Source organism: Monodelphis domestica, chromosome 6, assembly GCF_027887165.1.
Source record: "Monodelphis domestica isolate mMonDom1 chromosome 6, mMonDom1.pri, whole genome shotgun sequence".
Lineage (NCBI taxonomy): Eukaryota > Metazoa > Chordata > Mammalia > Didelphimorphia > Didelphidae > Monodelphis > Monodelphis domestica.
Genome location: NC_077232.1, coordinates 254,652,015 through 254,676,948, shown reverse-complemented (window position 1 = coordinate 254,676,948; position 24,934 = coordinate 254,652,015). Strand labels below are relative to the sequence as shown.

Sequence of the window (24,934 nt, the reverse complement as noted above, 5' to 3'; positions counted from 1 at the left end):
TTTGGCCGTACTGAATCACTGAAGTTTTTTCTCTTATTTACCTTGTTTCTCTTGAATTTTATATTTAGACATTAATTTTCTGTTTAGGTGTGGTCTTCAGGAATGCTTGGAAATCTATTTTGTTGAATGACCATATTTTACCCTGAAAGAGTAGCATTAGTTTTGATGGGTAGATGATTCTTTGTTGTAAACCTAGTTCCCTTGCCTTCCAGAATTTCATTTTCCAAGCCTTTTGATCCTGCATTGTAGAAGCTGCCAGATCTTGTGTAATCTTCACTGGGACTCTTTGAAAAATGTTTCTTAGTGGCTGTTTGAAGTATTTTCTCCTTGACTGGCCTGGGAATACTTGAGTTTAGCTATAACATTCCTGGGAGTTGTCATTTTGGAGGAGGTAACCTGTGGATTCTTTAATTTTCTATTTTACCCTCTCAATCAAGACTATCAGGGCAGTTTTCTTTGATAATTTCTTGTAATATGTCTAGGCTTTTTTTTTTTTAAGCCTGACTTTCAGGTAGTCTAATAATTCTTAGATTGATCTTTGTTATAAGGAAATGAGCAGGAGCAGGGGCTGCTGCAAAGGCAGAAGCAGGAAGATTCCAGAATTCTGGAGAAGTGACAGGACTGTTGCTTCTCCGAAGAGACAGTTAAGCAGGCAGGAGGTCGAGTTTCTGTCTAGGCTTTTAGGGTGAACCTAGAGAGCTAGATATTCTCTCTTGTGTGGCTTTCCTTGTGATCCAACCTGTTCCTCTGTATCTTGTGGCCTGACAGAGATTCCTACAGAGCTGCTTGAGATACCAAAAGCCATCTGTCAGTAAGACTGTCCCTTTGACCCCTGGTCCTGTTTACCTTCCTACCCCACTACCTCCATCACCATCCAAGGGGGAAATTTGGGTTAGAGAAGTGTAGTTTATTGTAGGAACTGAGACTTTTAGGTAGAGAGCTAACTGGCAATGTAGACATCATCTCTCTGGAGTTACCAGCTTGTTTTGGGGGGGAGGTTTATTTATGTTCTTTAGTTTAGATATCCCAAACCCCTTTTCACCTTTCCCTTAGTTATTCAACCAAACTGCCCTGTGATTATACAGTGTCTGTGTTTGTTAGTTCAGGGTCTGGTTCTGCCTGCCCTGGGATGGTATACCCTTTCCAAACCAGATTACTGGCCCTACCCAAATAGTTATATGTGTCTAATTATTTATTTCAATTGGGTGTTTCCGTTGGCAAGCTAAGTAAGGCAAATCTAGAGAAATTGGGTTAGACCATAGGAGTTTATAGGAGTGACAGTTGAAACAGCCTGCAAAATCCATTTCCCGTGAGAGTGATGGTTAGCTCTTCGAGGTACTGCAAAATAGAATTTTAAGAGTGATTGACACTGGGGGGATTTAACATCATTTAAAGGGACAAATAGCACATATGCTAAAGGGCATTTTTTTTCTTTTTTGTTCTGTTGGTGATTCTTTTTTGTAATCAAAGTAGAATCTAATACCACGTCCCCAATACTGTATTATATAATCCTGCATAGCATGGTTATGGTTTATGGTTTTAGGGGTTATGGTTATAGGGGTTATGGTTAATATAGTTTTGAAGTTTATATATAATCATTTCCTTTACATTCCATATGGTATTTTTGAAATGTCTCCCGATTTTTCTTACCTGTTATTAAGCTACAAACAATTTGTGCCTATTTACCTCTTTTGGGTTTATGTTTTCTGGTTTTGTACAAGTGTAGATGGATGTTTTTTGGAATTGTCTATAAACTAAAGGCTATGCTTCAGTGGATGTGCATGGATTCTGAAATTAGGCAAATGTTAATGAGGCAAGCTAAGATAGATGCTGTGGAGCAGTATTTTAAAGAAGACACAGTACCAAATAATTATGCTAGCTATGGCATAAGGAAAGATATTATGGTTAAGGATGTGAATGAAGTAAAGGTTAAGGAACAAACTAGATTGGAAAGAGGCTATAGAATTGAACAAGAACCCAGTGAATTTGTTTCCTTTTAGGGATGTTCCAATTATTTCCTATAATGAAGTGTTTGATGTAAAGTCCCATAAGCAATTCACCTCTGCAGAACTGGAAGCTATCAAATGTAGAACTCCTCCTTTCTTTGATGAACCAAACAAGGTAATCAGAGAATTTCAAAGAGCACTTAAGATCTGTGATCCAGATTATGCAAATTTTTTCTTTCTAATGGAAGAATTGCTTACCAAAGGAGAGAGAAATGAATTAATTGAGGAAACAAGAAATAGTCCTTCATTAACCCCATGGCCAGAAAATTTTGAAGAACTTGATATGAATTCAGTACATAATTACAGAATGATGAAACAGACCAGAGAGGCTATCATTGAGGTTATGAAGAGACACTCTCGACATCCAAATGCCTGGTCAAAGTTTGAAAAAGTTAAGCAGACTCCTGATTAAACACTTGCAAGTTTTCCAGACAGAATTACTGAAGCTGCTGAGTTACAGCTTGGCTTAGATGTAATGGCTGATGAAACCATTGCCCACATCATGTAAAAAAATGTATGTCCCATAGTAAAACAGTTTTTCAAAAATAATTACCCAGTATATGTTGGTGATGGAATACTATTGTGCTCAAAGGAATAATAAACTGGAGGAATTCCATATGAACTGGAATGACCTCCAGGAATTGATGCAGAGCAAAAGGAGCAGAACCAGGAGAACATTGTACACAGAGACTGATACACTGTGGTACAATCGAATGTAATGTAATGAACTTCTCCATTAGTGGCAATGCAGTGATCCTGAACAACATGGAAGGATCTATGAGAAAAAACACTATCCACATTCAGAGGAAAAACTGTGGGAGTAGAAACAGAAGAAAAAATTGCTTGAATACATGGATCAAGAGGATATGGTTGGAGATATATACTCTAAATTAACATCCTAATGCAAACACCAATAACATGGAAATAGGTTTTGATCAAGGACACAGAAATTGAGCGTCAGCTATGGGAAGGGTGGAGGAGGGGAGGGAGGGAAATAATATGATTCTTGTAACCAAGAAATAATGTTCTAAATTGACTAAATAAATTAATTTTTAAAAATTGCCCAGACTGGGAAGTGCTAAGTTTAGAAGATCTGGAAAGGAAAGATATGTATGTATTTACAGAGGATACAGATAGATCAAATGATGATAAAGACTCTTTAACTGAGAACTTAAAGAGAAAATTAAGGGATGTAGAAAGAAAGGCCAGAAATCATGAAATTAAAGAAAGAAAAGCTGTGGCAGCATTAAGATCTGTGCAACCAAATAATCAATATGCTCATTTCCTCACAACACCTTCTTGGATCTATTTTTGAGGTCCATTTTTTCAATGAGATTTCATATTTTCTTCTTTTTAAAAATTTTTTTTTAAATCCTTACCTTCCACTTTAGAGTCAATATTGTGTATTGGTTATAAGGCAGAAGAGTGGTAAGGGCAAGGCAATGGGGGTTAAGTGACTTGTCACACAGCTAAGAAATATCTGAAGCCAGATTTGAACCTAGGACCTCTTGTTTCTTTTTCCCCTTTATTGTTTCTTGATGTCTCATGAAGTCATTAGCTTCTGTTTGCCCAGTTCTAATTTTTAAGGACTCATTTTCTTCTGTGACCTCTTTTACATTTGATCCATTCTGCTTTTCATGGAACTCTTTTCTTCCTTGGATTTTTTAGCTTTTTCCCAATAGGTCAATTCTGTTTTTTTTTTATGGAAGTCATTTCTTTATTGTATTTTTGGGATTCTTTTTCCTCTTGACCAGTTTTACTTTTTAAGCTGTTATTATTTTTTTTGCATTGCTTTAATTTCTTTTTCCCATTTTTTCCACCTCTTTTCTTTGATTTTTAAATTCTTTCTGAGTTCTCCCTGTGTCTGAGACTAATTCTCATTTTTACTTAGTTTTGTAGCAGTTGCTTTACTCTCACTATTCCCTAATGAATCAATGCCTTGTTCTTTGTTCCATAAAAATCTCCTATGATTGGGTATTTCTTTTGCTGTTTGCTTATTTTCCCAGCCTTTTTATTTATTTGTTTGTTTGTTTGTTTATTTATTTTTTGCCTGTGGACTGGGTGTTCTTAATATTGATGATTCTATCTCCTCTGCTGATGACTTTTAGGACTTAGAGCACCATGAGCTATTTTGCCCTGGGTCTAGGGGCTTCACTACAGGTTTGAAAGGTCCAAGACTTAGAGATTTCAGAACCTCACTATGCATGGCCTGGCACTTCAAGGGATGCATGTCAGTGTGGTGTGCTCTGTTATTGGTGTAGGCAAGGTCCCAGGATCCCTAATTGACCTTTGCCTAGGCTTGGAATCTGGCATAGTAGTTGGGGGGTGGTAGGCCCACACTCCTGTGTGCCATTTTACTTCTGGTTCCCTGTATCCTGTGAAAATCGACTCTTTCTGTCTACCTTTCAAGTTGTTTTCTGTAGTTTATGTTCTTCCCCCTCCCCCTCCCCCCTCCCCCACTTATCAGGGGAGGGGAACAGAGATCTTTCAGGTTACATGACCTTTAAGGACAGTAATCATCTTCCACAGTTGCCTGTCTCAGTTTTCTTCCTTGCCCATTTATATGTGTTTGTCTAGTGCCTTGAATATGGTTCACATTTCATGTTTGTTGAATTCATTTGACCTTTAGGATTCTCAGTGCCAATACTAAACAAATTAGAAGTCCAATAAGTGATGCTTATAGGCTAAGAAATGCTTAATGCTAAAATAGATATCATCCCTTGTTTTTCAGGGTCATGTGGTTGGTGAAAAAGAACAATACATAAACTAGTCTTAAGACCTTTGTTCCCCAGAAAATGGAGATAATAATACTTATACTACCTATTTTATACAGGTGTCATGAAGAAAGCAGTTTGCTGCCTGTAATCTGAGTTGTCATTGTTCATGAGTCATTTTTAAATTTTCAGTTTTGTAGAGTTTTCCAATAGTCTCTAGGGTGCTTTACTCAATCTTCATTTGTCTTCCAGCTTCACAACACTTAAGAAGAGGGCTGTTCTTATATTTGGCTATCACTAGATGAAGTTTATTATTTAGGTTATATTCCAGATATTAAGACATTTGACCAAGTATCCCTGTAAGATATTTTACTTTCTCATATTTTCATGGGTATTAACTCTTTACAACTCTGGGGTGAGAGGGCCAGACTAAGTAGAGTCCAGGATCTAAGATTCAGAGAAGTTAAACGCATCATCTTCTCTCACATCCCAGATTCACTCATGTGGTTGACAAGTAATGCCACTTCTATCTCTGCAGCATTTCTCCCTCATTTCCTTCTGTTTATTCATAGTCACCACTTTAATTAGATCTTCTTCCCTGGTTTCCTACTTTATGCATAGTTTCTAATCCGTCCTCTATACAGCGGCTGCTGATTGGCTTAAAGCCTAACTCGGACAGATATTTCTAATTTTTTGCATTAGATAAATTCTAACAATTAATGTCATAGCTAAGCCTAGAATCTAGGTCTCCTCTGAGGCTAAGGTTTGGTACTAAGGTATATATATATATATATACTTTCTGCCTCTCAAAAGAATTTGATTAGAAACAAAGGGCATAAAGATTAGAAGAAAATCTATTAGTGAAAGAAAAGGGTCAGAAAATAGTCTGGCTAAAGGAGAACAGTTGATTATAGGATTCAGGTCACATCACCTTCTCTTCTGATCCTCCTTTTCCTCTCCATTAAATAAATTCCAATGGCTTTTCGTTATCCCCCAGATCAAATATAAAACCTTGTTTGGCTTTTAGAGCCCTTCATAACCTGGCTTTTTTCTACCTTTCCTGTTCAACACTTTACTACTCCCCTCTGTGGATCCAGTGACATTGGCCTCCTTGCATCTCACTGGTTGTCCCCTTTGCCTGAAATGCTTTCTCTTTTCAGCTTTTCAACTCTCCCTGCTTCCCTGACTTCCTTCAGATCTCAGCTAAAATACTGCCTTCTACAAGAAGCTTGCCAGATGAGTGTCTCCCTTATCTGTATCATGTTTGTATATAATTGTTTGCATGTGGTCTCCTTCATTAGACTGTGCTCACTTTAGCGCAGTGCCTGGCACATAGTAGATGCTTAATAAAAATGCTTGTGGATTACTTAACTCTTCTGATTTTTTTAATGAAGTTATACTCACCTTTCCCAGTTATTATTCCTGGCTTATGGTCATTTTAAAATGTAGAAAACCTACAAATATGAACCTCTTCTACATTACTGATCACCTTTCTTAAATACATTCCTAACCTGAAATAAGATTACCACTCCTATTTCTGATGGAGGTCACTTGCTTGTCTCCAGGTGACTTGCTAGGCCCAGAATTTCAGGATTTCTTAGTAAGATGACTTCCTTTACTAATATCACCAGAGCCTAATGCATGAAGCTGCACTAAGAAGGTAAATCAATGATTGCCAAGAGGTACCCAGCTAGTGCATGAGAGAAATGCAGCTTGGTTCCAGGCATTCCTAACTCTGTGGCCCCCTCCCTAGCCATTTCACATCTGTTATTCTAACTAGGATTGAATTATGGAATTCTAGCTCTACCTGATTTCAGACATTTAAGTATTGTTCTTCATCATATGACTGGTTTCAAAGGAATTTCCAACATGTATAAATAATGTTATATACCATGTGTTTCTTCTATTTTGAGTTTTATGCCTCACCAAAAATTTCCTTTTTTCCATTTTTCTTTGCCAGTAACCTTTAAAATGAGCTTTGAAGGCCATTTTATTTGGTCTTACCTTCCACAGGATTATCACTGCATTACATATTAGACTGCTATTGATAATGAGCCATTAGCATTCCTGGTTTAGAACTAAAAAATAAAATAAATACAAAAGGAATGTTGTAGAGTAGTTGTTTTCTCATTTCTTTTTTTTGCCAGTCATGTGGAGGTGATTTATGGATTGTGTTTTGCTATTTGTTGACTGAACTTGCTCTTTGCTCAGTTGGAATAGGTGCGCCTATGATTAGTAAGGCAAAAATTTTGCGTGTAACATAATTTCGAAAAAAATAAGTTTGTTGTGCCCTGTAAATCCAGAAACACAATCATCTGAAATCAGACTCTCCTCTTGACAAGAATTGCTGGGAAACTGGAAAGCATTATTAAAAGTGGGTCAATTCCAACATCTTAGACCATATACCACAGGAAGTGGAAAATGGATATGTAATCTGAATATTAAAGGTCATACTATAAAAACTATGGGTTAGAAGCAAATAACAGGGTTAGTTAGGGGTGAATGAATTTAAGGTTAGAGTTAATGCTTAACTGAAAAGGGGATAAAGGCAATCCCAAGAGATGAAATTGTTAATAGGAATTTCTTAATCTCTCACTGTTTCTTTAGGAGACAGTATCTGACAGGTGGGAGTTTTGTAAAATCTCCTGTCACTTTAAGAGGCAGAGCAGATCGTTCCGGTGCAGTCACTTTAAGAGACCTGCTATAACAGGGAGAAAATTTTCAGTTAAGATGACATTCCATATTCTCTGCCTGGAGCAGGGTTCTAGGGTTCTTGGTGTTTCTCTCAGAAAGATCCGACAGTTACTTTGGGAGCTTGAGATATAAATAAGAATTGAGAAAGTCTAGTTACTGAGGGGTTTTTCCTCTCAGTATTTTAGGGAGAAAGGTCTAACTCTGAGGCCTTTTCTCCATAGCACTTTGAAAACAGCTGTAGAACTTGTTGTCCGTGTATGAAAGGCAGTTTCAACCAACAATTAGAAGAATTACATTAAAGTGACTGTTACTGATGAATGTTCATCAATTAGTTAATATAGATAGTGAAATTAATATTAGAGTAGTTTTAGTTTTGGCCTGATTATTCAGGCAAGAAGATAGTATACGTTTTGGGCTTTAAGATTTAGTATTAAGGATTATTAATAGATATAATTTCCTACTTCCTACCTCCTATTTCCTGTCCCTACCTCTCCTCATAGAATAAATAATGTTAGTGGTGTACAAAACTGATCTATGTAGCTTTTATCAACTTCCACCAATAATATTTAGCTATAATAGCTTGGCTATAAATATTTATTAGCTATAACAAAATAGAAAATTTTAATTAAACTTCCAGCTACCTTTTTCCACACCATATTGACCCCGCCTCTAGTCAGTATCTTTAACTTCTTAGTCCCATTCCCACCAGAACCTTGGATTCTACCTGTGGATCGACCATAGGTTTTGATAGTTAAGTTGCCTTATCTTGCTGGGAACTAGGCTTCCATGTTACTTCACTGCCATTTCTAAACCATGCTCCCAGCATTCTCTCAAACTATCCTTTTCAACTAGAATTAAAATCCCATCTTCTCCAGGAAGCTTTTCTCAAATCCTCTTTAGCCTAGTTATTTCCTATATATCCTGCTTATAGGTTGCTTTTTATAAATATGTTTACATGTTGTCTCCCCCCATTAAACTGTAAGCTTCTTGAGGACAGGAACTTTTTTTGCCTCTTTCTGTATGCCCAGTATTTAACACAGTACCAATTAATTAGACACTTAAATAATGTTTATTGACAATTGATGTGTAATGCTTTTAAGAGTAGGACTATTTTTATCTAGGCAGCTAAATGGCACAGTGAATAAAGTGCCAGGTTTGAATTTGGGGAGAGACTTCTTGAAGTCACTTATAGTCTCAGACACTTCCTAGCTGTTTGACCTTGGGCAAATCACTTTAACCCTATTTGCCTCCATTTCCTCATCTGTAAAGTGAGCTAGAGAAGGAAAAGGCAAACTATTCCAGTATCTTTGCTTCCCCCCCCCCCAAAAAAAAAAGCAAAATGGGGTTACAAAGTCAGAACTGAAAATGACTGAAAAGCTATTTTTCATTTACATGACCTCATTTGGTCTTCAAAGTAATCTTATAAAGTTATTATGTTTTAGGCAAAATTAATGAAACAGATAATGAACATGCATGAAGTACAAAGCACAGATTGCACTTTATGCAAATGAAAATGAGCTTGTTCATTTTACTGCTGAGGACTTACTAGAGCTGAATATGTTGTAGAGTCCACTGGCATTTTTACCATCATGGAAAAGTCTAGGGCTCACTTGAAGTGGGGAGCCAAGAAGGTCATTATTTCTGTCCCTTCTGCTGATGCCCCAATGTTCAGGATGGGAGTGAACCATGAGAGCCACAATAATTTCCTTAAGATCATCAGTAAAACCTCCTACATTGCCAACTGCAGGGCATTCATGACAACTATGGCATTGTAGAAGACATCATGACCAATCCATGCCATTACTGCTACCCAGAAGACTGTAGATGGTTCCTCTGGCAAGCTGTGGCATGATGGGTATTGTGTTGCCCAAAATACCTTAGATGAATGAGAAGCTCACATATTCAGCTCCAGGTTGTACTCATTTAATATTGGTGGGATTCCACTCCTGGAAGATGTCAACAGTTTTTCCATGGATCTGTAGCTTTCCATTCTCAGCCTTAATTATGCCCTTGAACTTGCCATGAGTCGAATTATATTGGAACATATAAATCCTGTAGTTGAAGTCAATAAATTGGGGTTGAATTGCAGTCTTGGTTAACAGGCATCAAATCCAGGCAGATTTATTGACTTAAACTTTTATTGTCTTGTCTCAGGGGTGCAACTGCAGCAGTGGATCCTGGCACTAGCTTGGAAGAAGAGTTCAGTGATAATTAGTTTTAACTTAGTTTTCTTTCTTCCCCTATTTTAGAATTTTCAATAATATGTATAATGAGAAAATGTTAAATTCTTTGAACTTTTCTATGAGTACTTCAATAGTATCCTTGGCAGTTGCCAGATTTTGCCAAATTTGGGAACATTTATTCTTTTTTTGTGAGAGGCAGCTAATTTATATAAACAGCAGGACTCATTTCATTAATTGTATAATTTTGAATAGTATTTTAAAAGTCCATCCCTCATTTTCCTCATTTGTAAAATGGAATAGTATTTTGTTCCTCAAGGACAGTTGGGACTTCCAAATGAGATTGTGGTATGTGAAGGGCTTTGTAAAAACTAAAGCATAATTTAAATGTGTTTATAATGGAAATATATCTTTCAGAAGAACATGCTACATCCTCTTTACAAAGTAACTTCTATGTCTTTTCTCCTCATTTTAATTTTCTTAATATTAAATATAATAGCTAGCATTTATATAATGCTTTAAGGTTTTCAAAGCCGTTTACAAATACTAATCTTATTTGCCCTGAGAACGGTTCTATAAAATTATGGTATATGTGGTATATGATGGTGATGGAATACTATTGTACTATAAGGAATGATGAACAGGATGATTTCAGTAAGAGCTGGAATGACCTACATGAAATGATTTAGAGTGAGACAAGCAGAGCTAGGAAAGCAATATACACAGTAACTGAAATAATTGTGGGACAATGAAGTGTGATCAACTTTGCTACTAATAGCAATGCAATGATTTAGGACAATTCTGAGAGACTTATGAAAAAGAACACTATCTACCTCCAGAAAAGAACTGTTGGAGTAGAAATTCAGATGAAAACATATAATTTATCAGTTGTCTATTTGGGTGTATGATTTGGAGTTTTTATAAGATTATTCTCTTACAAAAATGAATACTATGGAAATATGTTTTGAGTGATAATACACGTATAACTCAGTGGAATTGATTGTTAACTCCAAGAGGGGAGAGGGAAGAATTGAGGGAGACAGCACGAATCATGTAACTTTGTGGATGGGGAAACAGTTATTGTTTATCAACTAAAAATCCTTAAAGTCTAAGAGGCCATTGATATCCCATAATTTGACAGAATTCAACCATTAAGGAATTAATCAACTGTTAAAAAAAAACAGTTCTGTAAAATAAGTGCTGTTATTCCCAATTTGATTGAGGAAGCTAAGGCTCAGATGCACTTGTCTGAGTTCCATACTACTCCTAAGTAAATTATGCAGTTTAAAATTTCAGATCTTCTTGACACCCAGGTCGACTTTCTACCTCCTAGCTGCTTATCAACAATATTTGTAGTATGTTCTTTCCTATTCACAGCTTTTATTTCCAAATGAGATTTAAATTCCCAATTTTCCAGCTTAGGAAGTTTGATTCAATTATGGTTCCATTTTCCCCCAGCAATGATAATTTTTGCAAAGCAGCCCTTCTAGGTGGTCCAGTTAGAGAAACCTCCAAAGGAGAGAGATATTCATGTTGACTTTTTTCTTCTAAAATCAGAGTGGAAAACTAATTTTCATTTTTTTCTAGATTTCTTTTTGTGTGTGTGCAAAAAAACCAAAACCTTTTTCTCTCTTTTTTGAGGGTTGGTATGAAAAGTTTGTTATTCTTAACTGAAATCTGCCCTATGTGACTTGAAGGTCCAAAATAACAACTGAAAAATTAAATAGTTTTGTTTTATAATGTTGGTTTGTCTGCTAAGTACTTATGATGAAACAGTATTTTACAAAATTTGATGAACTTTTATTTTTGACTTAGTATTTCCAAAGAATGCTAGGGCAAAAGAGATTCTCAGAGCTAATAATGCTGCCTTCTGCTTACTGAACTGAATCTGGCCTTCTTGCTACTGAGATATGTTTTCTGATTTTAAGAACCACCAGCTTTTTCCCTAAAGCTAATAGCATTTGGAAGTATTTAGATTGTAGCTTCTTGGCAGACTTCTAAAGCAGACAACAGTGGGAGTAGATATATTTGCAAAGAAGTTCTCTGTTGCCTGTATTAAGAAAAATTATTGGAGATTCTTAGAACTAATGGAAATGCCTGCTTTGTGGGTTACTCTGAAATATCTTCCTGTTCATTCTTAGAAATGATTGTTTTGAATTTTATAAAGATTAACTTTTTCTTTTAGATTTAAGAAAAACTTAGGGGAAGCCAAATTGCCTTTTTTTTCCAATTTTTTTATTTTCAATATCTTATAAAATGTCTAATTAGCAAAATAAGTATAGAATGCAGTTAATAACTAAGTAATTCCGAGGAAAAGAAATGATACAGCTTGTTACTATTGCTTTGTAAATCACTATCAAATTATTTTCAGTTCATTCAAATGATTTAAGATGGACTCTAAAGATGGATTCACCTTTCAAATGATGTCTAGGATTAGAGATTTAAATTGACTATCATTATTTTCCATAACTTGTGAGAGAATAAGGAAAGCAAAAAGTATTTCATGATTCTTGAAGTTTTATATAGCCAAGAAAACGTGATTGTTAGAGGGAAAATGACAGTGCTAGCAAAAGATGTTCCTCCCCTTTTTCTTTTAATGAGCTTTCTCTTTGTTCAAGCCAAGTTAAAGAGTACCCTAATAGATTGTTGTGACTTAGCCAAAATGAAGAAATTAAGGAGCCTGCTTGAAAAACATGTCATTCACTTCTATGTAACTGCTGAGGCTTTTTAAAAAAAACGTGTATAACTAAAATATAGAGATTGGGGGAGTGGGTTGAGTTGCCATATTCTTCAGTTAACTACTGAAATTTTCTTCCATATATAGTCTTGGACAAATAGAAAATTCAGATTCAATAATTTAGATGGCTTATTTGATATTACCTATTCATAGTGTAATTATTCAGTACTAAAAAGCGATTTTTTAAATTTTTATTTATTTATTTTTTTTTTTTGCAGTATGTGGTCTATAGTGCATCCTGGGTGATAAAATAACTCCTGTTGTTCCTCCATTGATCTTTGCTAAAATGCTTTCCACTTTCCTTATGCTTTCCGCTTCAATTATCCTCACCCTTCTTTAGCCTACTCTTTTTCTTTTGAAAGAAGTATTGCCATCCAGAGCCATTTTTCAGTTATGAATTTGTTTTATACCACCAAATCTGTGGTACCTTTGAGGTTGGGTTCATCTTGCTTGTTACTTAGCCTTTGGGCATTTCTCTTTAGACATTTGAGGTCATGGGTTTTGTAATTTATAAAGTACTACTATGCATTTTAATTTGAAAGGAAGAGTATAATTTGTAAGGTAAGCCTATGATTTCATCACAGTTCAGAAAAGTGTTGCTTTTTCTTTTTTTCTTTATGTTGCTTTCCTGGGTAAATTTATGGCTCTAAATGTATAAATACCAGACTTTTAGTTGTTCTTGTTTTTACAAATAACTGAGCTAGAATGTAGTCATAGAGGTGGTTGGTTATTTTTTTTTTCATTTTGCATAAAAGTAAAAAATATGATGTGAAAATATAATTTTGAAAAAATGCTTCAACTTCCTTTAAAACAAGTATACAAAATAAAGTGTGGTTAAAGAGTATGTTTTGTTAAGGTAGAATTAATTATTATTATTACTATCTTAAATCTTCCAAATCAGCTTTTATATTCAGTTTTGCCTCTTACTGTTTTCTTTTAGGATTTTTTCCCGTTCCCTGATAAAGATGGCAGCCAATAAAGCAATTCTGAATAGATTGGAACAGAAGGGTGCAGAGGCTGATCAAGTAATTGAATACCTTAAGCAGCAAGTTGCTCTGCTAAAGGAGAAAGCAAGTATGGAATTTAAAAATTGCTAAACAGGTGTTTAAAATCAGAATTACGTAGTAAATATATATTTGTAGAAGAGAAAAAAAAATCTTGGGCATAAACTATTCAAAACAGAAATGGTGATTTCCCTTAAATGTTTTCATTATCTTTTTGTGATGATAATGAAGTGTAATAGTGACTAAAAGGTCCTAGTTGCAAACCAGTGGAAATAGTACTTCATGAATATTCCTAGGTGTACATTGAAAAATACTAAGCCCTTGAGGGTTTAATATGAAAAATGGTATAGTTTTTGGGTGAAAGAGTGTATGTTGGGTTGGAAATTGGAGCTAGAACAGGTTTCTGTCCTCTATTATATGTGGGAAAGGCTATATAGTTTCACAAAAATTTAAGGTGGTGTTTGAAACTGAAAAAGAAACATTTGATTGATTATTGAGTAATATTTATCTATTTTAATAAGGGAGTTCCTTACTGACAGTTGTCTACACCAAAGAAGACACAGGTCAAGTCCAAAAATAATACCATACTAATAGCCAGTGGGTCATAATGGATAAAGTGCTAGCTGTGGAGTCAGGAAGGCCTGATTTCAACTCCTGTCTTTGAAAAATACTCTCTGTGAGACCTATGTACCTCTCCAGAGTTGTATGTTACAGCTGAAACATGCTTCCAAATTTATTAGGATACTTTCCCCACAAAGCTGCACATTTTTTTAGCAAATCAAAAACACTTATCTTCTACCCTCTAAAAATTATGCTAAGTTTTCATATATTTATGGAATATTTATGAAATCTTTTTGTTATTGTCATACTGATTTTTTTCTGTCTGAACACATAATACTTTAAAACTTTGGTTTCTTCCTCTGAAAGTTTCTTTTAAGTAAATATTCCCCAAATCCTCACAGGTTTAGATAGATAGATGGATAGATAGATGGATGGATGGAGGGATCGACAGAGGGATAGATGAATCAATTTATCAATAAAGAGAGATGGATAGAAGGGTAGGTAGGTAGGTAGATTATAGAGATGCATACATGATTCATGGACGATGTGTTGGTATACACACATGAAAATATCTTCAAATCACTTAAATATCTTTTTTGAGTAACATTAAAAATTATATATTTCAGCTTTTCACCAGTTTGAAGGTGTCATCTGAAAGATAAGCATTGCTGTCCATTAAATTATTATTCTATAAATAATTGAATACCCCTTTTTTACACTGGTGTGGAGAACTAGACTTTTGGCATACCATAGATGAAAAGTCACTGGTATCTGGTAGGGAAATATCTTTGTTGAGTGTGACAGGCAGAAGAAGGAAAGGAGTGTCCTAGGAAGTGCTAATTGGGTCAACAGAATATTACAGGGACTTTAAGGGAGCCAAGCAAAGGCTGTCATTTCCTTATTAGGCTTTATTTTGAAGGTGCTGGGTTTTTTGTTTGTTTGTTTGTTTTTAAATACCTGCCCCTACTTCATAGTCTTTTTTGTTCTCTACCTTTTCTCTATCTTTAAGGGAAACAAAGATGCTTGTCTGTTTTCTTCTGGTTGCAAAAAGGGTAGAAAACGGGTAAATTTCCTTTCTATTTAGATGCCAGAGTAATGACTTATAAATAAAATGTTTTCTTTTCCACTGTTCTCTTTAACCTAATCTTTTTGTTTTATAAGCCACTAAAATTTAATTATTGTTTATTAGTATTTCTGTTATTTAATTATATTTATATAATTTCTTAATTTTGTTATTTCTTAAATTGCTTTAACAAGTGGAATTTCAAAAATACTTGTTTACCTAACTGAATTTATCAATTTAAGTTTTACAGGCAACTCTGAGAGAAGAGAAAAAACTTCGTGTTGAAAATGCTAAACTGAAGAAAGAAATCGAAGGACTTAAACAAGAGCTTATCCAGGCAGAAATTCGTAATGGAGGTGATTTTATTCTCTGCTCACATTTCATGTTTAGTATTTATTTCTTGTTTAGTATTTAGAACTTAACTTTTATTGTTTTCAAATAAAGTTGCAGTTTAAATTGAATTATAACATAAGTTTTAAGGTGAAATTGCCACATTAAATAAACAGAAAAAAATTTTTAAATGACTAGAATGAAGTTAGGCATTTTCTTAAGACAAATAAAAACAAGCCCAAATGACTTGTTTACATTTTGAGTATGTTAAGTACTTCAACTAACTGATATTTTGGGGGTCCAGATATGACTTATTAATGTTAAATATTGCCCATTAAAATATTTTTTCCTCATTGCCACATATAAATATTCAAGTAAATATTTAATTTTCAGGCTTTCTCTTTATATAAATAACATAGAAAGAGCCAGTATTTTAAATTGTCCGTTAACTTAGTTTACCAAATGGTAGTAGTAGATACAACATCATTATCAAAAGAAACATTTCTTCCAAGAGTAGTCTGTCTCAAGAGAATTTTAGGAAAAGTGCCCCAGCTACAAATTTGACCACATCTCATTCCCCCCAGGGTTTTAAGTATTTTTCCATGTTGGCTAAAGTTATAAAATAATTCTATTAAATAGTAACCTTTAAAGACATATTAAGGGCATAGCTGGTGGCTCAGTGGATAGAGGTCCAGCTCTGGAAATCAGGAGAACCTGGTTTCAAATGTAGCCTAAGATACTTCTCAGCTTTGTTTATCCTGAGCAGTAACTTAACTCTAATTATGTATCCCTTTCTACTCTTCTGTCATAGAAACAATTCTAGGATAGAAGGTAAGGGTTTTTTTGGGTTTGTTTTTTTAATAGGTTTAAAAAACTTAAGAGCATCAAAAAGTTCCCATTTTAAACAACAGTGAGACCAATAAAGTTTGTATTTTCATATGTTCACAGTGTGAAAAGGACATGAGATATATGCTTTTCAACTGCAGCTTTTTAGCTGTAACTGTAGTACAAAAAGCATTTCATTTTCATGATGGAGTTTGAGGTTGGGAACAGAACTTAATCATTTAGTCTGCTCTGTTTTTTACTGATGAAAAAATGAGGTCTGGAGAGCTTGGGAATGCTTTGCCCTGGGTCAAGTAGCTTATTAAATTCCAGGGCCAGAACTAGATACCAGACCTTTCTATTTATCTCTTATATATTTCTTTTTAAAATAACACTTTGGATATGAAAATTTCAAAATAATATTTGACATTTCCTACATATTGTATTGGTGAGTTGGATTCTCTTGTTTTTATAAAGAGTAATTATTTTGTTGATTAAAGGACTGTTGGGGATGTAAAATGACAGGATATTGATTAGCCTGGGGGAAGAGGTCTCTGACCTTTCAAGATAGACTGTTAATGCACCACCATGTACTTATTATTTAAACTATGGCCAGCTTAGTTTAAAAATAATAATTTTAAAATATTCTTAACAAACTTTTCAGAATTTTTATGCCATGAATGATAACCTCATATCCTATGCTAAATTAATAGCTAGAAAGTAAAATAAACTGTGACTGCCAGTGGTCACAAACATAGAACTATGGAAAAGCATTACAAATTGTATTTAAAATATGTGATATTACTCAAGTATTTCACTGCACTATGTAGAAATACCTTAATGAAGATAACATACTTAAGTTGAATGACTAATAGTGTATTATCACTCCTCTGACACCATCTTATCCATTCCTTCATTACCTTGTGCTGGGAAGTCAAATGGTGAAAAAGATAGATATTGTGCCTTAAACTTGGATTCGAGCCCTGTCTCAGATTTACTAGCTCTTTAGTCACTGAAAGAAAACTTAATATCTCACAGTTTGAGATTATGCATATTTAAAAATTAATATAATAATTTTTCTACTGTTTCACACGGCTGTTGTGATGGATAGCACTTTGGAAAGCTTAAAGCACAGGGTAGTGGTGGGAGCTTTTACTTCATGTTTAGTATGCCAGGAGTTCCTGAGAACTTTAATAAGACAATTTCTTGGGGATGTTTTGGAGTTTGTATATACTTATTTTAAAAGCATGTAGGCCTGCTTTTAGAGAAGAAAGCATCAAACTCAAGGCAATACATTGTTTTGATAGCATATTTAAAGCCCTATTATGTGCCAAGCACTGGAGATCTAAATACAAAAAGTTCAAAAAAGGAGATTTTATTTCTGCAAGCAGTAGGAAATAAGAACTGAAAGGAATCCTTGGCTTTACATATTTCCCATGAGCCTGGAGAGTTTGATCATCTCTCTCCATCTTGGAAGGTGTCAGCTCCAATAAATAGTCAAACTCCATCTGAAACAGTAGTCACCACAGCACTTAAGAACTGTGGAATAAACATCAAATTATAGTCACAGAACAAATTGCCAAACCTGACTGACTAACTAGCTCCTTCTCAGTCACCTTTCCTTTGCTCAGCCTTCTAGATCCTAAGGCCAACCTGTCACCTGCTGAATTACATAAAGTCCTTAATTGTATCCTTATTGATGTAATCAGGTATGCAGGTGAGAATTTGGTTACTAGAAGTAATCCTCCAGCTCTTCAAGGACATTCTCTTTATCAGAAAATAATAATTAATAGACTTGCCTCTAAACTTGGAACAACATTTAGGGGCAGGAGACTAATTTTATTCGCCTTTTCCCACATATTCAAGTTTATCTTTATTATTATGCAGAAACAACAAAGCAAAAAGAAAAGAAACCTCAAAAGTCTTATGAGTATTTTTTCTCCAAACAATTTTTTGTATTTATTTCAATAAGCTGTTTCAGCATACCTCCATAAATTTGAAAATGTAACCTTATTAGAATTATATGACAGTGCATTTGTTGATAGATATATTTGAAATCCTATTTTCTTCTCTACTTATTCTTATAAAATAGTATAGCTAGACTTTGAATCTGCCATCTAGTGGTTACTTAAATATATTTTCAAGTTCATAGTCCGAATTATTAAATAATCTATGTAACAAAATAGAGTAGATTTCAAGCATCTTTATTTTCAGGTATTATCTCTGAACAGGGTTGTTTTGCCCAGAGTAAGGTTGTCTTTTCAAACAATGTTTCTGCTTTTTTCCTTTGGATTCATAGATAATTGCTTTCACTTTTCTTAGTTCTGCTAGAAAAGGCTGACTTGGTTACTGTCTGATATAGAGAGACCAAATTTTAACTTAGAATGCTATTTATCTTCTCACAGAATTGTCTGTCTTGTGCTTTTGTGTACCGATTATTATTGCCAAAGTGTTGGTCAGATAATCCCTTGCATTCGTTTTTCCTGTTGTGATTTGGAGCAGTCTTTCATGTGAGACAGATAAGGATGTGATCATTTATATTACAGGAGAGATCAGAAAAGAAATTCCAAAAATGTGGATACATGTAACCACATGGATTAAGAATGCTTCTCAAGGGGAGAGAAAACTGTCTTCTCTGCTATATTTGAAGACCTATAATTCTGAACATTCTTTAATCCTTAAAATAATCGTAGTTCATATATATAGAGAATTTAATGGTCTACTTAGCTGTTTCAGAACAAGTATTAGCACTGTTTTACAGATGAGCCCTAAAACTTGGAAAAGTTAGACTGTTCCAGGACACATTAAATGTAGGAACTTAATATTTGAATCCAAATTTGCTGACTCAAGTACAGCATTTTTTTTACTCTACTATGAGGTGTTGGAGTTTTTTCTTTTTTTTTTTTTGATACAGTGCCACAGTATAGTGAGTACACAAAAATAAATTGAAATTCTACAGAGTTGTATCATCTTTTAGAAACATTTTGGCAAAAATCATATACCTCAGATCTTATGGCATAATCTTGCTATCCAGGGAAAATATGTATATACTTATCATGAGGCATCTCAAACTGTCATTTGGCTGACCACATATTTAATTTTTTGTTTAGAAAATATAATCATTTAACCCCTGAAACAATGCATAAAGGTTTCTCCTATTTGGGTTTTATTTTTGTTTTATTTTTAAATGAATTTAATTTCTTTTAAATATCCTTTATCTTGTTTAGAAAGTGGAATTCCTTAAGGTTTTACCTTCACTGGTGATTCCTCTTGCAGCAATGGCTACATGTTATGGTCTGGTTATGAATCATGATGATATAATCATGTCTGGGGAATAATTGTGCAAACGTTACCCTAAAAATTGTGACTCTAGCTATGAATGATCATTAGTTTTAACCCAGGTAAATATGAATCCATTCATTTTAAAGTTGTTTTTTTCCGTGTAGAATAAGAGGACAAATGAATAATATTTTAAAATTTTCATTAGTGTGGGATCTTTGCCACATGGAATATTGGTGTGCACATGAAATAGTATGTTCGTTTTAGAGGTATAAGTGTGGGTATCACCTTTTCATTTATTTCCTTCCTTAGAAAATAGACCTTAGGTAGTCATGAGTAAACAGCTTCTTTGAAAAAAAAAATTAATCGTAAATGTGCAATCATTATTTTTCTATATTATTAGGTAGATCAGTGGTACAGTAGATTGAGCACTGGGCCTGGTCAGAAAGACTTGAGTTCATGTGTGGCTACAAACCATTTGCTGTGTAACCTCGAGCAAGTTGTTTAACCCTTATTTTAGTTTCTTTAACTGTAAATTGAGGATAATAGTAGTATTACCTGCCTTCTGGGATTCTGAGGAGCAAATGAGATAACAATTGTAAAGCCCTTGGTCCATGACTTTGCACATAGCAGGTGCTATATAAATGTTGGCTGTCATTATTACTAATATTATTTGTTTGGCTTGTTTGAGCATTTTTATATTGCAATATTCTCTTCTAGTGAAACAAATACCGGTTCCATCTGGTACATCAGTTCAAGCTAATTCTACATCCACACCTTCTGAAAATTTAACACAGTCAGTATCTGTTCCAGTCTTGACTTCTGGTACCAAAGGAGAAGAAGAAGAAAAGAATAAGAAAGAGAATACAGAAAAAAAAGGTATTTTCACACTTTAAACTTGCTTAGCTTTTCAAAAACATTCAAGAAAAATTAAATTTAAAAAACAAAAGCAATAGTCTAACTTTTAGAGATAGGAAAATATAGATGGATATTTATATTTGGCACCATGATTAGACAGGGGAGGAAGGAAGATCTCCCATTGGACTTCTGGGCAGAGGAATGGGTGATGTAAGAAATATCCCTGGGCACACATGGAGAGGGGGAAGGGAGCAACCCCCTTTGGCCCATGCCTGCACATGGGCCATATATTTGTCAATACTGGCCTAGCCTTTGCTCTCCTTTCTTAAGAGTTGTTACTGAGATGGAAAGTAAAGGCTTAAAAAAATACTAACCAAATGGCTACTTTTGAACTTTTCTTCTGGTGGTAAAGAACTCTAAAATTCTGATGTAACAAAATAATAGTAGAAAATAGCTCTGCTGCTTTAAGTTGTAAACAGTGCATTGGTGTATAGATTTTGTCAGTATCAGGAACATATGAACAAATGTCTTTATTAAAAAATTACAAAATAAATTATAGGCACAAATAATAAGTCATTTATTACCAATTTTGTCGGTTGAAACTGGTTAATGATGCTGTATTGATTTTCTTAAATATCTGCCTTTACTTCAGTTACTCTCCAACTGACTTCCCTGAATTTCTTCAGTGAGAGCACATGCATCACAGTACCTAGTGATAGAACACAATTCTAGGATAGGAGAACATGCCACCTCCTATCCATCCATACATTCCTTCTATGTCACATTCCTTCTACTATACACTAGCATTTTTAAATGAAAATTTTTCTTAAATTGTTTATAGAATCCTTTTTAATGGTTTCTTTAATATTATAGATAACTTGGCTTCATTTGAACTTAACTGTTCAACTATCCACTTTAACTAGTTCTTGACATTTTGTAATTTGGTTCTAGAATCTTAAGAATTGTGACTTAAGAATGAAAGTTCAGCAATACATTATAATTTTAAGTATCTTGCTTTTTATTTTTGTTATTATTATTTTCTTATTTTTATTTACTTAGTATTTCTAAATATATCTACTTCTTTTACCTAACATGCTGGAAGTTATAATAGGCAATTGCCATTAGGCAAAAGGAAAGTTTTGAGATTTAAGAGATAATTTTGGGATACATTAAGATACTGTAAAGGCATATTAAAAAAAAGTGAACTTTTCATATTTAAACTAGGTCAATGCTAGCCAAAATTTTTATATTTTGTTGTGCTTTCTTAATAGGAAAGGGGGTTTTCAAAGTTTAAAGACATACACATATATATTATGTATATATCCATCTAATTATTATTACAAGATCCTTTTTTTGAGATAGAAATATGTTCATTAAAATGTTACTGAATTTTATTTCAGTAAATCATTTATGAACTTCTCATCTTCAAACCAAAGGATATATAGATTCCTATATATCAAATAATGTATAACTCCAGTAAGAAAGTTTACAGAATAGAAAAAATCTTTATTGTGCCCTATTTTGAGCCACAACATTTAGCTTTTCCTTTAATGTCCTTATTTTGAAGCTGACATCAAAAAGTAATGAGCTAAATTTTTCTTAAAACCGTGAAACTGATATATACAAATTCAGTAGGGAAATATTCTTCATTGTGTTCTCCAAATCACTTAGGAAAAAGAATAAAAAATCAAGGGTACATTCTAGTCAACACATAAATATATTCCTGTTTTGGGAAATAATTTGGGTATATACGAGTGTGTGTGTGTGTTTGTGTGTGTGTGTGTGTGTGTGTGTGACCTTGTTAACAAGAAACTTGCTTTCTTGTTGAAGACAAAATGTGCATGTATTTGCAGAATGAAATGCAACATTGCGCTTTACAATTTGTAATTGTAATTTGTTATTACAGAATTGCAAAGTATATGAAAATTATTTTAAGTTCATAGTAGTTAAAAAATAATATAGATATTTAGGTGAGTGGTCATTGGAGAGAAGTTTTTACAAAGAAGAGAAGTGACCTTAAAGCCTGGTTGAGTTTAGATAAATGGAAAAGTTAGTCAACTCTCTTAGCATTTAAGACCCTCTACGTTTTTTACTACAACCTACTTTTCTAATCTGTTCCAATTTAATCTGTTTCCTGCATTATCTGTCCCAACCAAACCATATAAATCTCTGCTTCCGGGATTGCACCCTGGAATGATGGAGGGGAGTCCTCTCTCTGCCCCTCAGAATCCTTATCTTCCTTGAGGTAGCTTAGTTCTTGCTTTTTACAAAGCCTTTCCCCATGTCCCTAGTTTTTGTATTCTTTCTCTCCTTATTTTCTGATTTTCGTGTGCACATTAGAATTAAACTTTAGGGCAGAAAGTATTCATTTTTGTCTTTGTATCCCTAACTCCTAGTGCCTTTTCTATGGTAGGCAATGTTTGTTAATTGATAACAGATGAATGAAAAAGCATTCATAAAGTATTTCCTTTGGGTCAAAGACTGTGTTAATCTCTGGAAGTACAGATAGAAAAAGGAGACAGTTCCTGCTCTCAAGGAGTTCACTTTCTAAAGGAGAAAATTCATACTCTTTATATAATGCTTGTTCATTTTCCATTATCTCCTCTGCTTGGTTTCAATTCCCCTAGGATAAACTCATCACCTGAAATATTATCATCTTGCAGACTGAAGCAGTTTTTTGATACTTAGCACTTCTCCATCTGACTAGGGGAGCAAACATTAAACTTGGCCCAGTCTTCCTTTTATAGACTGAACGCATTAAAGGGGATCATATGATTTAGGCCTCAGTCTGGGTAACTAGTGTTTATATATCTACTGATATTCTCACATTGTAAAGATAAACTGGAGAAGACCTTCAGCAGGTTGGGTTGACTGCACTGTGGTAAGCTTGAGTTAGACTGGAATGGTGGTATCTCAGTGTATGTGTTTTAGAGGGAATGTCTACATTGCATATATAAATGGATTATATTATGGTTTTGCTTCCTGATTGAACACAATTCCTGAACTCTTTATAGGAGAGAAGAAGGAAAAGAAGCAGAAACAACCGGCAGCTGCAGCCTCTGATTCCAAACCAATAGATGTTTCCCTCCTGGATCTTCGCATTGGTTGTATTCTCACTGCCAAAAAGCATCCTGATGCAGATTCTTTATATGTTGAAGAGGTGGATGTGGGAGAAAAAGCACCAAGAACAGTTGTCAGTGGCTTGGTGAAGTATGTTCCCCTTGACCAGGTATATTGCTTTTGGGCTATGATTTTTTCATTCAGCTCCAGATGGTCCTAATCCATGATATGTTTAACAAAAAGATATTTCCTTATCAGATAACTCACATCCAGGGATGTTTGCCAGTTTTGATTTGTGATTCTTTTATGAAACATAGCCAACTTCAAATTTACCTGGAAGAAAAAGGAAGGGGGGAAAATAATGAAAACCCTAAAAAAATGCCCAAAGAAAGAAAATCCCTGAGGATAAAAGGAAGAATAGATTAATTATTTTGAACCTTGGACCACCCTCTTTTGTGCTTCTATCAGAAGAAACTGAGTTTTATTACTTAGACTGTGTTGCTAATTACTGCCAGGCCTCTTGTCCTTGGGCACTATCATTGCAGAAATAAAAATGACTAGTTCTTTAGACAAGCAACAGGTAAGCTAGGATTACTGTTACTTGCTTCCTGCTTAATTGGTCTAGGGAGGCAGCCTAATAGACCTGTACCTGGAATAGTGGAATGAATGCATGAAGTATTGATTAAGCTTTTTTCTGTATAAAGGACCATGCTAAGATATAATATTGCAAAGAATACAAGTCAAAAAAATTTTTGAGGGCTTCTGCCCTCAAAGAGCTTACATTTTAATTGGGAGAGAAAACACATGTAGGGAAATGATTACCCCGGAAAGAGGTTTTGGGTCTAGGGCATGTTGTGGTGAAAATCACCTTTAAAGGTTGTTAAAATATTAATTTATGGTCACCAGGGAAATCAGCTATGTAATTCCCTAAATGAAACACTCAATTCAGAAAAGGGAGAGGGGGAGAAGGAGAGAGGAGGAAAGGGAAAGAGGTTAACTCAACCTTCTGATAGAGTCAGAGGGAGTTTTTAGGCCTGGAAGGCCAAGGTAAAGAAGGGAATCAGTCCTTGACTCACATGACCCATCTGAAAGAAGCTGTCTGCGGGCCTCCTCTCTGCTCAAGCTCCTTGCAGGAACTGCCTCTCGCCCTGTCCACAGGAAGTGAGCGATTCCAGAGGCTGTTCCCTATCTCACTTCCTGTGCCTCACAAGTGCCAATGGTGGCTCTAGCTTGACCTAGGACTGCCCAGAGGTCTGTCCTTTTTTGCACATGTCTGTTGAGGGCCATATTCTCAAATAATTAAATCTTGAGCTTTTTGCTGCAGCTCTTCCTAATCTCTACCTGAGTAGGGTGGAGATTGCAGTTTCCAAGACCTGACTCTGTTACTCCAAGTATCTCCATTGTCATTGATCCGGAAATAGCTAAATCCCATTCTCCAAAGAATGGTCTGAACAGGGTGGAGTAGTTTTGAAATTCACAGGCATTTGGGTGAAAATGGCAATGGCAGTGGTTTTCTGAGCAAGAGATTGAAGTAGAAGGAGCTTGCAAGTCCTGGAGGAAAAATGAGTGAGCTCCCTCATGTAACTCCACACAAATGTGTGCCAAAAGCCTTTAATTGCTCTGGGA

General features: G+C 34.7%; 1 protein-coding gene across 2 annotated transcripts in view; it reads left to right on the top strand.

Annotated features, from left to right (window-relative positions):
- Positions 1–24,934, top strand: part of AIMP1 (aminoacyl tRNA synthetase complex interacting multifunctional protein 1) — a 46,824-nt gene that overhangs the window by 6,127 nt on the left and 15,763 nt on the right. For both annotated transcript variants that reach the window (XM_056803708.1, XM_056803709.1), the window contains exons 2-5: positions 13,272–13,405; positions 15,202–15,315; positions 20,111–20,269; positions 23,263–23,477. In XM_056803708.1, coding sequence (XP_056659686.1) covers positions 13,272–13,405; positions 15,202–15,315; positions 20,111–20,269; positions 23,263–23,477 — 622 coding nt within the window. The remainder of the gene's footprint in view (positions 1–13,271; positions 13,406–15,201; positions 15,316–20,110; positions 20,270–23,262; positions 23,478–24,934) is intronic.